Consider the following 15,669-nt stretch of genomic DNA (forward strand, 5'->3'; position numbering starts at 1 on the left):
AGGCCTCAGCCCTCCCACCAGGCCGCCCAGTGAGGCGGAGCCTCGGGGTGGGGCGGTCACTGGCCCGGTGCGCACCTCCCCGTTCGCTCCTCTTTCCACGGGGCCTGGGATGGTTGGCACTGCCGACAGAGGCGCCGGTCCCACCGCGCTCTCCCCCCACCCCACCCCCCGGGCCTCCTCGGGCGGAGGACCCCACTGGGCGCAGCAGCCTGGCTCTGGAACCAGGTGCGCCCGCCCCCGAGGGAGCGGCTCCCACCCCACCGCCGAGGCCAGCCTTCCGCACAGACGGCTGCCCCCGCCGCCCCCACAGCCCGCTGACCAGGACCCAGCGGCCTGGCCCCGAGCAGCCAGCATCGGCGTCAGCACCTCACAGCAGATCAGACCCACGTCGCTCTCCTCCCCGGAGAAGCAGTGGGGGGCAAGGGCCCATCCGGACGCCACGGGGGTGCCCCACCCTCTCCATCACTGGAGGTCTCAGGCACCGACACTCAGTGGTCCCAGGGCCCCTCCCTCCAACTGCCGAGTCCTGACTCGACACCTCACTAGACTTTTCACCAAGTTCAACCGAAACAGGCCGCCACCACCAAACCCTAATGAACTAAAAGCCCAGATACCCAGACACGCCGCCTCCCACCGCACATGGCAGGCCAGGCGTGCAGCCAGGTCGCGGGGAGAAGCCCACGTCACACACAGAACTGCCCCCAGAACAGCATCTGCAAACCAAGTGGCCCTTGTTTAAGTCCCCTGCCCAAAGTCACCTGCCACGGGAGAGAGACATTGCTCAGCGGGGTCCCTCCAGATCCAAGATCCCAGCGCTGCACCATCACCTCCCCGCGTGCGTGGGGCCTCCGGTCCTCTCCTCTCGTGGAGAACCCAGCACCGAACGGGGGACACTGACGTGGCCTCGCGGTGTGCGGCCTTCCGCCAGGATCCCCGTGCGCAGCAGAGGGCAGGCTGGCCCCAGAGGCCGCCTCCCACACCGCACCGGCCCGGCTACGGGGCAGCCCGGCTATGGGGCGGCTCGGCTCCGGCCTCCAGCGCCACTTCTGCACGGCTGCGGCAGCTGCTGCACGACCCAGCCGCCCGGAGCCTGGAAGTGGCTTCCCGGGGGAGGGCAGGGCTCCGAGAGCAGCAGCAGGCGTGGAGCCTGGCTAAACCAGACCAACAGGTCGGCACACTGAGCGGGGTGCCCCCCCCACCTGGAGAGGGCAGCAAAGGCCCCCGCACCTACAGGCCCCGCGGGAGCCGGACTGCTGCCTGGGGGCCTAACCTCCACATTCCAGAGGGGACCGGGCCTCTGCAACTGCCGCCACCAAGCACAGACCGTCCGAAGCCTCCGCCAAGCACACCACCCCCCACGGCCCCGGAGGCCCCAGGGGCGTCCACACAGGAGATGCACACGTCCTCCCGTTGTCACACAGGTGCTAGGGCCTGTGACCCCGCCGGAGGGGCTGCCCTGACCTCGGCCACCCGAGCACTCCCACCCGTGGAGCGGACGGCTCCAGACTCATCAGTGAGATGCGCAACCGGGGGAGCGTCCACCCCGGCACCTGCTCACGGCGGGGAGGTGCCTGCAGGTCCGCGGCCCACCCCCACCCCACCCCCGGCGCGGGGCCGCCCGCAGTGATTCCAGCGGCGCCCACCCGGTGCCGGCCAGCCCGGCCAGCAGGACAGTGGGAGGCGTCCCCTCTCGCCGGCCCCCACCCCTCCCCTACAGCGGCACGCTCAGCTCCCCGGCCAGGCCGGCGGGCCGGAGGGAAGGCGCTGGATTGAAGGCCGGGGACGTGGAGGGCCCGGCACCCGTGGGACGGGGCGGCACCCGTCTGCATTGAGGGCTCAGGGGCTCTCTGCGAACTCACACCTTGGCCCCCTGAGGAGCACAGGGGACCCTCAGTGACGCGAGGGACAGGGGGCCAGAGCAGCTGCTCCCCCGGCGGCAGCACAGGATGGCTGGGGCGGGGCACAGGGTCCCGCGGGCCAGGGCGGGAAGAGGGGCGCCCAGCGGAGCCCGGCCGACCCTGGCCGAGGGCAGAGCCTCCCTACAGCCTGTTTTCCACGCGGGGACCCAGCACCTCCACCAGGCCCAGGACGTCGGGCACCACCCCCTTCCCCAAAGCACAGCCAGCCACACGGGCCACGGAGGAGGGTCCCGGGGGAGGGGAAGCTCCTCAGGAAGGGCAGGCTCACAGCCCCGGCCACCCCCTGGGTCGCTGCGTCTCTGGTTGGTTTCCAAACGCCCGCCTGGCGCTCCTGCTGTTGCTTCACTTCCCGGCGCCCTGACAACGCCCGGCTCTGGGTCAGAGGGCGCCCTTTCCCGGGCCTGGTCTGTGGGCCCCACGTGGAAGGGCCCGGCACCTGCTTCCCTCGCTGCTCTGCCTCAGGCGGCCCGCCCCTCCCAGGCTCCGAGACTCCCCAGGTTGTCCCGCGTACCCCCGATTTCAGGCCCTGGGAGATGCTCGCCACCCGAGGCCAGGTGGCCCAAGCTGCACCTCCCCTGCGGGCTCATTTCCACACCAGAAACCTGTGGAAACGCGCCCTCCCTGGGCTCCCCCCCGCCCTGGCCTTCCTCCCCACCCCCGGCCGCGGAGCAAGCAGAGCCTCCTCACCCCAGCGCTGCGTGGCCCCCGCTGGTCCCTCCGGAACAGCCACCGTGGCGGGACACACCTGTCCGCTCTCAGACCGGCCCCGGCACAGAATGTTCCTCCGAGTCTCTGCCCCCACCCCGCCCACCTCTACCCGTCCTTCAGGGTTCACTCACGGAGGGGCAGGGACGAGGGACCCGTCCGAGCAGACGGATGAAGCCAGGGTAACACCACGGTGCAGGGTCGCCCGAGAAGGGCACGTCCCGGGAGACAAGGAGCGGGGACGCCGCCCCCCACGGGCAGCCGGGGGGCGTGGAGGGAGCCAGAGGGTGCCCGCTCCACGGGCAGTCACCCGGCTGACAGACAGGGCCCTCCGACCACAGCAGCAGCGCGCCCCGGCTCCAGAAGCAGAGAGAAGGAAAAGGACTCGGTCCACACTTGCCCTCTCAAAGTGCCCCCCAGCCCGCCTGGGCTGCGACGGCAACGGCCCCACGCCTGCCCCCGGCGCGGCCCACGGGCACGTGAAGGACCCTGGCCAAGGGGCCGAGAGCCACAGACCCGTCTTCCTCGCCCGGTCGCCTCCCTGCCTGCGCCCCGCCTGAGGCGCTGGGCTCACCTGCCGGCCAGTGTCCGGCTAAGCCCCAGGTCCCAGGGAGAAGGCCGCTCACAGGCCTCAGGCAGGGCGCAGGGGTGGGAGCGCTGCCACGAGGGCCACCGTCCCGCTGTCTGGGAAGACAGTGGGCCTGCCAGTCGGCGGTCCGCAGGGCCCCCAGGTCACAGGGACAGCGCTGTCCAGCCCTGGGGAGCACTGCAGGGGAAAGTCAACCCCTTTTCCGTCCGCGTTACCGCGGCTTCCTTTCCAGGAACCTACCTGGGCAGAGCTCTAATTTAGGTTACGTCGGGGCACAAAACGGCCACAGGACAGGGCTTCCATCTTCTGATTACAGCGAATTTAGGGCAACACTCACGTAAGTGCCTCTGAAACACTTTATAATTAGGTCAAAATAGGCCCTTTTTGTGGCCAAGACTTTAAAGCTCAACACGGTGGGGCCAGCCTCCCTGTGGGGAAGAACCAGCGACCGACAGGAAGCGGATCGCCAGGGCCACGGCGTCCTGAGCGTGGGGCTCGGGTCCCCATTCGGCGGGTCCCCACAGAGGCGCCACCGAGCTCAGACTCCGGAGAGAGGGAAGCCCTGTGAGCCGGGAGCCTCCTGCGGGGCCCCTCCCGACCCGATCTGCGCACAGGGAACATTCCGGAGCGGCCCACGGAGCCCAGAGGTCCCGAGCGTGCGGGGCGGAGCTGGCGAGGCCATGCCGAGCGCTCTCACTGTGACTCAGTGCAAACAAGTCACTTATCGAGTTTCAATCACACAGGTAAGCTGTCAATTGTGAAAGACCCACGCGCCTGACATAACAGGAGGCAGCTGCGTCACCCTCATGTGCCGGGCAGCCTCGGGGGACAGGCACCCACGCACTCGCCTCCAAGAGCCTCAGCATCCCGGGCCCAGCGCAGGGGACGCACGTCCGTGAGACGCTCCCTGCGCGACCAGTTGGCAGGTACAGGAAAGGCCAGTGTCCCAACAATGCCACCTGACCCTTCCCGTCCTTTGTGGCCACGGCAGACCGGAGTGCAGGGGAGGGTCACAGGCCTGCCCGGAGGATGTGACCGGGGGCCCTGGCAGCAGCACTGGCGCATGAAACTGGTAAACACAGGCGCAAACCAGAGCCCGTTTTCCAGTGCCGCAGCAAAGTTCATTTTTCTAAGTCCGGATGAGAGGATGTGAGATAAGGTGGCGCAGGGCAGCAGTCCTGTGCCCGGGCGGGGGAGGGGAGGGGGGCTGGGCCCTGGCGCGGGGGTCAGGGAGGAGCCTGCAACCTGCAGCTGCAGAACGGGGCCTGCAGGGCTGCCTCCGAGAGGCCTGGGAGGCGGGAGGGCTGTGGTCCGCACAGAGCGTGGGCCCGGAGAGAGCGGTGAAGGGTCCACACGAGGGCCACGTGTGGGTAATGGGACAGCGGCCATCTTTTGAAACACTTAAACCCAAAAGGAGCGGGCGGGTGGGACAGGGACTAGGGACAGGGCCCTCCGGGTAGCAGAGCTGCTTTAGCCCCCACCAGGCCCCCCATGGCCCCCACACACTCATCTGCAAGTGGGACAGGGTGGCCCTTCCAGGGTGGTGGGGTGGCCGCCGCCCACATGGCCCTGCCACCAGCAGCTGTTCAGACACCGGCAGCCGCCCCTCCCCCCTCCCTGGACAGCCCGGGGCAGCCCTCCCCCCCACCGTGCTGCCCACCCTCGGGCCACGTGAGATGGGGTCCCTGACATCCAGAGCCGGCCCCCCTGTACCCAGGGCTCACCTTAAGGTGCTCAGTTCTCCAGATGCAGCAGGTGGCCGCGCCCGAAGGGCCAGGGGGCACTTTTCAAACTTGGGGGTGGCTGCTGGCGGGAGGCAGTGTCCCTCCTTCTTGCCCCCATTCGGCCCAGCCCGGCCCACCACACGGGCGTCAGCAAGAGCCCTGCGTCCTCCGAGAGCCGGCCAGGCCGGCCCCTCACCAAGGCAGAGCCGACTGCAACCTGCGGCCACTGACCCCCGCCTCCTGGGCACTGCTGCTGCCCGTGAGCCTCCCAGCGGCCCTCCCACCCTCTCAGCTCGGGGGGCGGGGCGGGGGGGGCCCTGTGGCCTCCTCCCCCGTGGGCACCCTGTTCTGGCAGCAGCTGGGGGCTGCAGGCCCATCTCCCAGGGCTGTCCACACGGAGGGTCACAATTCTAGATACTCGGCTCAGAACGCGACACTGGGACAGGCCAGGGAGAGCCCCTGCACCCGCCCACCGACCCTCCGGACCACCCATGCCCCCCAGACAGACAGGGACCCCTTGCCCGAGGCCCTCCCAGCAGGGTGAGACCTCCAGACTCAGGGTGCCGGGCAGGGGGCAGCAGGGCGCCCCACCTCCCGCACCCCGCCCTGCCCACCATGCCCAGCTCCCCGGCAGCTGACTCACGTTTCACTTCCCTCCACCCACGTGCTGGCCGCAGCGAAGCCCCGTCTGGGCTCTAAGGATCAGGGTGATCACGAGCACCCCTCACTCCGGAAAATTCCAGCTTCGGGTCCAGCACCCTTGGGTGCCTACTGCCACCCTCCCTCCACCCCAACCCACACACACCTAACACCTCATCTGAACCCCCCACGCCTCCCTGCCCTCCTAAGCAACGGCTGTCGAACACAACACCTCCTTCCTCCTGACGCTGGTGGGCTCGGCAGGCCTGCGGCACGCTCACCCCATGCGACGGGGCGGGGCCCGGGGCCACGCCACCACCGACCGCCCCCCACCAGCACACGCGCGGCACAGGCCACACACCCTGCACGTGGCCTCCTGTCCGCTCCACCTGTCTGCCCCGCCCTCCTCCCTGAGCGGAACAGAAGCCAGCCCTTGGGCACCAGGCCTGGCACCAGAGCCAGCCCACGACCCAAGGACGAGCCCAGAGAGGCCTTGCCGGGGCCTGTGGCACAGCCCCGAGCTGCCCGAGCAGGCAGGCAGGGTCCCTGGGGACGGCTGGGCGCACCTCCTCCCCACCCCACGCCCGCGGTCCCGCTGCTAGGACGCAGCACCCCACCGAGGGCTCAGCAGCGCCTGGGGCACAGGGACAGCCCTCGGACTGTGGACTCGGTGGCAGCCCCACGGGCAGTTAGTCACAGCATCTCCTCTCAACAGTGAGGTTCTGGGTTTGGCGATTCTGAAGGCTCCCATGTCCTTTTAACCACCCAGGCCACTTGTTATAAACGCCAAAGTGCCCAGCCAGAGGCCCAGGCTCACACGCATGCCACCCCTGCCACCCAGCCCGCCCTCCGAGCCGCGGTCAGGCCAGGCTCACGCCAGCGGTGCAGTGGGCACCCCTTCCTCGCACACACCGCCCAGACAGCGGTCGCCAGGCAGCTGTAACCCCAGAAACGGTTCCAGTCACCCCAGAGCACGCCGGCCAGCATCACCCGCCGCCGTCTGTGCCCATGACCTGGGATCTACGGGTGCACACTCCCAACTCAGAAAGCAGGAGCGTGGCGTGGCCCAGTGAGGACCCGGGACGGGGCAGGGAAACCAGCCTGCAGGACAGCAGCAGGGGGGCCCCACGTCAGGCCGTGACCTCACCCCCAGGAGAAGCCGCCAGGGACAAGGGCTCCCAGCCCAGCAGAGCCACAGGCCCACCCCCACCCCAAGCTCCACCTGCCTCCTCAGAAGCCCCACAGGACGGAGGAGGCGTGGGGTCCCGCGGGAGCACCCCTCCTTCCTTCCGAAATGCAAGCCCAGCAAACCCCCACCCTGTGGCTGCTCCTGGTCCCCTGCCCACCTTCCGGGCCCTACACAGGATGTGCAGCCCCCAACCTCAGGGTGCACCTCTCTGCCTCTCCCCTGCCACCCGGCTCCAAGAACCTGCCCAGGGCTGCAGCTGCGGCTCTGCTCCCGCGGCCAGCAGACCCTGCACCCAGGGGGAGCCCACGCGGAGCCCAGTGCAGGGGACGCGAGCTTTGCCCGGCTCTCCCCTTCGAGAACAGGGAGCGGTCTGCGGCCGGCTGCTGCTCCTCACAAACGTGCACTGACCGGTGCCCTTCCTGCAAAGGCCGCCCCCGCCCGACAGTGTAAGTGCAGAGGCCAGGAGCCACGGGCCCAGCCAGCATCGTAGCCTGAGCGCCACAGTGTCCTGCTGGCAGCCGTTCTTCGGTGGCTGCCGAGGCCAGGCCTCCGGGGCGTGTTCAAAGCCAGCGCCACATTCAGATTTCAAAGGATGTCAGGTGTGTGCCATGCCTGCGGGCAGGGCTGCCCGGGCTCAGCGGGGACCCCGCTCTCCTCCCTGCCTCTCCCTGCAGGGAGCAGACCTTCTCAGGGGGCGGTGGCCCCCAGCCTGCGCAGGGCCCTGCAGGGGACCCTGCTGCCCCCCTCCCCGCCCGTGCTCCTGGAGGAGAAGTAACTGCCCGCACACGCCGCACTCTGGCCCCCGAAGCGGCTTCCTGCAGCCAGGGTACCAGTACTGACCCCGCGGGCAGCTGCCCTGGAACTGAACAAGGAAGTCCCTGGGTGGCAAATGGGCAGCCAGCTTCCTGCTGAAAAAAGTTATTGATCAGCAAGGGAGAGGCCAGAGGAGCCTTGTGGTGAAGAGCAGACTGTGACCGGGTCGTCAGGATGAAGTCTCGTTCCCAGGAAGCAGGCACTGACGGCGACACACGGCAGCTGCAGACACCGTGCGTCCCCTCCCCGTTCTGTCCCTGAGGCAGCGAAGCCCCAGCAGCAACGCACACCCCCCGCACCCAGACCCTGGCTTCTAAACTCCCCCCCACAGGAGGAACCAGGCTCCTGAGACCGGCCGCCTCGGGGCTGGACAGGGAGCCCGGGCAGCTGTGGGCCAGGCAGCGAGGGCGCGTCCCTCACCCCACCAAGATGGGGCGTGCGCTGGGAGGACCTCAACGGCCACACTGGGACAGGTGACAATGGCAGACAAGGGGCCGTCCCACAGCCCAGAGCATCACGAGTCCACACGGACCTTCGCCCACGACCGAATAAGTGAGTGGGGAGAAGGGAGACGTCTCCGTGCAGAAGAATCCAAGTTATTCCGATGGAACCCCCGCCCTCGCGAGGGGGGACGTGGCTCCCACCCTCATGTGGGCCGTGCGTGGCGGCCTCCCTCACAGAGGACGGTGTGGGCAGGGAGGGTCCCAGGGGAGGCCCGGCACCCCTCAGCCAGGAGATGAAGGTCAGCGTCACGGAGGTCAGGCGGGCGGACAGCATGTGCCCCGACGGGACGCGGTGTGAAGGGGCTTCCCTCCGTGGGCTCCCCAAACCCGTGACCCCACTGTAACCCCGAGAAAAACACTCAAATTCCAACAGACGAAATCTATGAGTCCAAACGAGTCCCAGTGGGGAGGGAGCCCGCCATGTGCCTGACCCTGCTCAGGGCCGCCCCGGCCACCGGAGCAGATCAGTGACGCGGTCCTCACCCAGAGGAGCATGAGGAGACGGATGGGCCCTGGGACAGAAGAACAACATCAGTGAAAGGTAAGGAAACCTCGTAACACAGGGACCTTACTTAATAATAATGCACCGACATGGGTTCACTCACGGTACCCACGGCCCACGCTGTTAGTAACAGGAGAAACTGGGGGAAGGGCGCGTACGTGAATGGGAACTCAGTATTGTATTTGCAATTTTTATGCAAATCTAACGCTGTTCTAAAAAAGTCTATTATTACTTTTTAAATCAGCATGCCACTCAGTGGCGAGGGAGGGCTGGGGGCGGGGAGGGGGCCACCGCTCAGGACACCCACAGCTGGACCTGGGCCTGCCCTTGAGGCACCCTGGAGGACTCCGGGAAGTGGTGTGTGCACTCAACAGAAAGATAATCAAGGGACAGAAATAGTGGGGCAATCAGTGAAGAGGGGCTCCACCCCCTCATACCCGGCCACCTGCAACAATCCATTCCCCACATATTTGCTACTGCCCCTGTGAGGCCAGCCACTGACCAGAGGAAAAGCAGGGCCCCTGCCCTCCAGGAGCTTAGGAGGCAGGCAGGTAAACAGAGAGCCACACACAGGGAGACCAGCACAGGTGTCCTAACCCTGTGCGAGTGGGAAGGCCAGGAAGGCTTCCTGGAGGAGGTGACTCAAGTACAGCTCACAAAATGGCCCCTGAAAATGAAATGGGAAACATGAAATGGCTCGGGGGGTCCCTGCAAATAGTGGGTGAACATCAAGAGTCCTTGGACAGCTTAGAGCGACAGAAGGGGCTGCTATGAACTCTGACCCCTGGTGCGGAGAAGGCCAAGCATGCCCACCTAGGCACACACAAAAGAGGGTCAGGGTCACATGGCACCAAGGAGAGGGGCCCCGCTTCAGAAGAGGCACAAAGCACTGCTCTGTCACTACACACTGCCACATGGACGAGAATACATCACTCAAAATGAAGGGAGCAGACCCCAAAAGCCGCATGTTGTGTGATTCATCCATGTGAAATGTCCAGAAGGGGCCAATCCAGGGCAGGAAGTGGGCCAGGGGCCGTGGGCATGGGGGAGGAAAGGAAGAGCAGCACTGAAGGGTACGGGTTTCCTCTGTGGGTGATGAAAATGTCGTAACAGACCGCGGTGACGGCTGCTCGGTGCTGTGAACCCGCCAGGGCAGCGAACCGCGCACCTCCAACGCGCAGGCTGGACAGGGCAGGAATTGCACCTCAGCACCGCACAGGGGTTCTCAGGACAGACGCTCCTCTCTCGCTGCCCGGCCGTGGCCCCTCCCCAGATCGCCTGCCCATGGGCTCCCCCCAGCCAGGCTCCTGGCCCCGGGGGGCAGGGCTGCAGAGGGGTCTCCAGGGCAGAAAGGGGAGCCCACGACTGCCCGGTCTCTCCCGGCAGAGAAGTGTGTCCATTCATTCACCCCCAAAGGTGCGCGGGGGCTCCTGCTCTGGACACGTGGGGAAAATGCTCAAGGAGAGGAGAGGGCCCTGCCTCCGGGGGGGGGACAGTGGGAGGGGCTCCTTCCCCAACGGGGTGCCCACAGGAGGCCGCTCAGCCAGGGGAAGGAGCAGAGATGCGGCAGACACCCCACGACAGGGGCAGAGGAGCCGGGCAGGCGGGGCTGGAAAAGGAAGCCGGGCGTCTGTCCCAGACGGGCGCCTGGGGCACGGGCTGGGGTCCCGTCCCACGTGCCCACCTGCCCGGACAGCTCCAGCCCCCCCATCGAGCGCGGGGGCCTGGGGACGGGCGAGCTGCTTCCCCAGAGCCCCCAGCCCCTGCCGCCCTCCAAGAGCAGTGGCAGCCTGAGCATTTGGTTTCCTCTGCCCACAGCTCGGCTTGGGTTTGGGGTAGAGCTGCCCTTCCCCCTTTGCCGAGGGACAGGTGACACCTCAGAGCACGGAGCTTTCTGAGCACCCCCACATCACAGGAGGGCAGCGTGGCAGGGCCCCAGTGCCACAGATCTTTCCAGAAGCCCTCACTCCTACACAACCACGGCCACGCCACCCCTCCTTCCTCCCCCCACCTGGGAAAACACCAGCGGGGGCCACATGCAGACCTCTGGCTTCTGTACTCCAGGCCAAGGCCCTCATTTACAGGCGACTGAACTGAGGCCCAGAGAGGTGGGGCGTCCCGCCACAAACACACAGCAAGACCAAGAGTCTTCTCCACCGAAGTCCCCTGAACACAGTGCCCGTGTCAGGAGCAGAGACCGCCAGGGTCACACCTGGCTCCGCCGCTCAGCAGCTGTGGGCTCGGGACGTGCCCTAACGTCTCTGTGCCAGGGCGGCGTCCCTGTCCCCGTCTGCAGGTGAAGCTAACGATGGCACCTGCTTCCAGGTGCTACAGAACACCGTCCGGGGAAGCGGCCAGGGTGCCGCGGGCCCAGGCCGGGGGCCCTGGCTGTCACTGCATCCCCGATGTGACTCTTGGTTCACTGATGCTTTTTTCACAAACCCCCAGAAATGTCACGTTCCCAAGGGACTACTAGGGAGGTGGCCCCGCCTTTGGGGCCAAACCACCCCAGTTCTGATCCCAGTTCTGCTGTTTGACTAACCGGGACTTAGGCAAGCCGCCCCGTCTGTGCCTCACTTTCTTCCACGGTGGAACGGGGTGGAAGTGCACGTCACGAGGACCCCACGGGACAAGGCCCAAAACACGGAGCACACGTCCGAAGCTATACTGAATCCCGATACATTATTAATTTCGCGATAGGCCACCACTTCCTGTCTCCCCGTGTAGCCACAGGGGCTGTACTCACAGGCGCAAACGTAGGGCGCAAACCCAATCTCAGCCCTGGTGATGACGCCCGCCGATGGCCTCCGTCACTGGAAGGAGCCGCAGCCCCAGGTCTCCCGCAGCCCCTGCGTAAAGGCCACGCGCTAGCCGCCCTCCTCCACCTCCATCTGTAAGAGCAGCCAACCAGCCTGCCCTGAGGTTCTCAAGTTCACGGCTACATTTCTCTGTAGGCGGCTCCAGGCAGGGGCAGGGCCGCTCCACCCCGAGGCTGGGCGTCGCCTCAGCAGCTCTGTTCCGGGGTGAGCACACCTGCAGGGACCCGGCCGCCCCCAACGTCCACGGGCCCCGCCTGTGGAGGGCTCGGCCTCGCCCCTTGGGTTCTCCGGAACCGACCCAGAATAAAGTGACCACGGCTATGCCACCAAAAAGCCAAGGAGAAACCGATCTAAGCCCCCTGCGGCCAAACAGCCCTGAGCCAGCATTCAGGCTCCCCGAAACCAAGGCCCTCCAGGCACCCCCCAAGTGGTCACAGTCACCTTGGCGGCCCACACAGACGCTGTGTCTGGGCTAAGCCAGTAAAGCTGCTCCCCTGGCAGGTACGTCTGTAGCCCCCCATTACTCACTCCTCGCGGCCCACGCCTCCTTCTCCCCAAGTCACCTGTGACTTCTTTCAGCGCCGGGGGGTCAGCCACCCCCTGGCGCTGGCAGCAGCCCCGCGGGCAGCGAGCACGCCCTTGACTCCTGACAGAAGTGGCCTCATCGCCCCGGCCGGAGGGGCTCGGCGGGTTGGAGCATCGTCCCATGCACCGAAAGGTCACAGGTTCGACCCGCGGTCAGGCACATACCTGAGTTGCGAATTCGGTCCCCAGCCAGGGGTGCACACAGAAGGCAAACGATCAATGCTTCCCTCTCACACGGAAGTTCTCTCCGTTCCCCTCTCTCTGAAGTCAGTGGACGCTGCTGTGAGTTTGCTCCTAACAGCAGGTGCTGCAGCCTCCCCGCCCCGCCTTCCAGGGAAGGAGGCAGAAGCTCGGGGACGGAGGGTAAGCTGGCCCTTCAGCGGCCACCAGTGCCTTCCTCCCCACCTGGCACGAACGGGCACCCTGGAAACGCTCAAGTCCCCACGGCCGCCACTGGGCAGGAGCCCCCGTCCTGACACACACAGAGGGCCAAACACCACAGACGAGGGGCCACGGGCCCACACCAGGGGAAACCGGCCTAGCGCCCCAAGGGGGGCAGCCTCCCCCAAAAGTGAGCACCTGGCCAGAGCCGGGCCCCTCCCTGGTGGGAGCCCCACTCCCTGCCAAAGATCAAGCAGATCCAGCTTCCACAGAGAAGCTCCCAAACCACGAAGCGTGGGGAGCTGGACGGGGCTCCCTGGGACCCCTGAGGTCCTGGGGTACCTGTGGCACAGCCACTAGCACGGGTCACACTATGGAGGCGTCAGGGGAGCCCCCTTTTCTCCTGTTCCACGGGTCCCATCAGACATGGGCTGGGTCTGTTACAACGTGGCATCGCTCAGATACTCGGTTACAGAGCAACCTCAGGCCCGCGGCCTCCCTGGCAACCGGCGGCTGGAATCTAATACCACTTCCCTTCCGTTGCGCCTGAACCGCCCTGTGTCCCAGCGCCCGGCAAACGCGCTGATTCGGGGACAGCCGCCCGACCCCCCTCCTGGTTTCCAGCTGGTGAAGGTGAGGCCCCGGGGGGAGGCGGGAAAGCGGAGGTCACGGGAACCGGCGACTGATGTGTCTCCTGACACCCACTCTGGGACGGACCTGGCAGATAAGTGGAGGCCCCACCCGCGCTGGCAAGAGACAGAGCCAGCCACTCACAGGGCCGGGGCTGAGCAGACCACAACTTTGAGAGTTTCCCCCACTCTCCAGGGAACGCCCTTCCTGAGCGCAGGCAGGCAGACAGGGCAAGGAGAGGCCCTGCCCGAGCTCCCTCACCCCACCAGCCGGGGCAGCTCAGGGGAGGGAAGGGCAGAGGAGGGGGCGGCACCTGTCTAGAGGCCCAGGGACCCCGACCTCCCAGCCCCCAGGTCCAAGCCAGCAACCCCCCACCACGAGTCCAGCGCCGACCGGATTGGGGTGGGGGCGGGGGCGTAACTGGAACACACTCACCCAGCCGGACTGTGTGTCCCCAACAGGCTTAGGACACAGGAGGGGCCGTCAGGAAACCAATGGCTGCCGGGGGGCAAAGGGCACTTCTAGCCTGGCCAGGTGTTTGGCCTCTGCCCTGGGTGTGCCCCATCAGCGGGACCCTCGTCACGTCACCGGCCCTCTCATGGGCCCCCTCCCCGTTTCCTGGGGTAAACTGAGGCGCGGGAGGCTCAGCGCCTTCCTCCCCAAGGTCAGAGCAGGTGCGTGAGCAGGGCGGGCAAGCCTCCCAGGCCCGCTGTTCACTACGGCCCGGCCGGCCCGGCCCCGCGGGAGAAGGAGCCCCAGGGCTGCGCTGAATGTGGGGGAGGCTCCCAACCCTGACCTCCTGCCCAGCCCACACGCGGCGGGCAAGAAGGGAACCCCACGCCGCAAAAGGGGTCCCCCGGACGCAGGGGTCCCTGCCCCTGGAAACGCAGGGCTGCCGGGCGGCCCTAGCCTGCTGGGGCGTCCCATCCACCAGGTCTCCAGCCCCGCGGGTCTGCCCCTTGTGCCCGCCGGTCTCGGGCTCTCCTGCCCTCCTGGCCAGGGGCGCGGGGCCTGATCCGGGCAGGGGAGGGCCCCGGCTGGGGGCTGCCACGCGACAGCACACGGACCGGGGCCCAGCAGAGCCCCACTCGCGAACAGTCCCAAACCAAAGGGGAGGAGGAGGCGGAGGGAGAGCTGCGGGCAGTGGGCGAAGGCCCACAACTTTCTGGCGGGGTCGTCTCGGAGGTCGCAGGGCCGAGGGCTCCCTCCTCGTCTCCCGTGCCGCACAGAGTGGGTCGCGAACACAACACTCGCCGCGCACGCCCCCGTCGGGCCTCGGTGACCCTCGGAGACCCTCGGCCCCCCGCGACCACCACCCCGGCCGGACCCGCGCCCCCGCAACGTCCTTCCTTCCCGGCGGGCTCAGCAGAACGCAGACCAGGAGACGCCGACCCCGAGCGCCGGGCCGCGCGGGACCCGGGGGCGTGTGTGCGGGGCGCGCCCGCGTGGGGCCCTGCTCAGAGGGCCGCCGGCTCCGGGCGCGGGGGAGAACGCGGCAGCGCGCGTCGGGTCGCAGCCCCGGCGGCCAGTGCCGGGAGCGTGGCCGTGTGTCCGCCGAGGTCCGTGTGGGCGTCCGCGCGCGCGCCGCTTACCCTGAGCGGAGATCGGGGCCAACTCTCATCCACCCGCCGCCGCGGCGCCTGCCTCGCCGACCGCCCGGCCGCGCTGCACCTGCCGCCCGCCCGGGAGCCCAGCGGCGCCGGGGAGCGCGGAGGAGGCGGCCCCGCAGGTTCCGGCCACGAGCGCGGAGGCGGCGGCGGCGGCGCCAGGTCGCGCGCTCGCGTCCCGCTGCGCGGAGTCTGCGCGCCCTCGGCCCGGCCTGCGCAGCCGCCGTCCCGCCCCGCGCGCCACCAACAGCCCCCGTGCGCGCCGCACGGCCACGCCCCACGCCGGGCCTTAAAGGGGCCGCCCCACCCCGCCCCGCCCCTGACGCGCGACAGTCTCCGAGGCCCGCGGGAGCGCGCTTGCCCTGGCGGGTCCGCGCGCGCACGTGAGCGCGAGTTCGGTCACTAGGCGCAGCCTTTGTTTGGGTGGCCCACGTGCGTCCCCGTCACTCGCACCCACGTGCATGCGCGGCAGCTCCAGCGTGTCCGCCTGCCAGTCATGGTCACCGCCACGCGGTCCCGCGCGTTTGTCTCAGGGGAGGCTTCGGGCACAGCCATGCACAAGCACGCAAGCTGCTGTCACCTTGACACGGCGCAACGCTGGACACCCCATCAGGGGCACACCCGGACCACGTCCGCTTGGCAGTGGTCCCGTGGGAGGGCAAAAATTCGGGAATGAGCTCAGTGCCCACCAAAGGTGGGGTCAGTGACCTCAGGGGTGAAGGAGACCTGCCCTGCACAGAGGGACATCCCTGCCCAGGCCTGCTACCCCGCCCCCTTCCCACCAGCGGAGGAGAAGTCACCAGCCAGGCCACCAGACCTGGATTCTTGTCATCTGGAAGGAGAGAATTCAGTCGCGTGCAGCAAAGCAAGCGGGAATTTACTGGCCGCAGCAAAGCACGCTCAGGACCGTGAAACAAGGAAGGGCCCAGCTCGGAAGCAACAGGAGCGCTCGCCCGGCCGCCGCGCTCACTCGGAGTCGGAGAAAAGGGGGCCTGGGAGACAGGGTCAGTGGGTGAGCCCTGCGTCAGCTGCTGCTGCCCACTGCTCCCCTGGTTGCCAGTCTC

General features: G+C 67.8%; 1 protein-coding gene across 4 annotated transcripts in view; it reads right to left on the reverse strand.

Annotated features, from left to right (window-relative positions):
* GRAMD4 (GRAM domain containing 4) overlaps positions 1-14,709 on the reverse strand; it is a 54,207-nt gene extending 39,498 nt beyond the window's left edge. For 2 of the 4 annotated variants that reach the window (XM_090272250.1, XM_090272249.1), the window contains exon 1: positions 14,591-14,709. In XM_090272250.1, the coding sequence (XP_090128376.1) occupies positions 14,591-14,619 (29 nt within the window). In that variant the 5' untranslated portion in view covers positions 14,620-14,709. Of the gene's footprint in view, positions 1-758; positions 1,006-14,590 lie in introns of those variants that run through there. The other 2 variants (XM_090272252.1, XM_090272251.1) reach the window with 2 other exon arrangements.
* Between the last annotated feature and the right edge of the window lie 960 nt (positions 14,710-15,669).

The sequence above is a fragment of the Furipterus horrens genome, unplaced genomic scaffold (genome assembly GCF_987537825.1).
Source record: "Furipterus horrens unplaced genomic scaffold, mFurHor1.1.pri manual_scaffold_4, whole genome shotgun sequence".
NCBI classification, from domain to species: Eukaryota; Metazoa; Chordata; class Mammalia; order Chiroptera; family Furipteridae; genus Furipterus; species Furipterus horrens.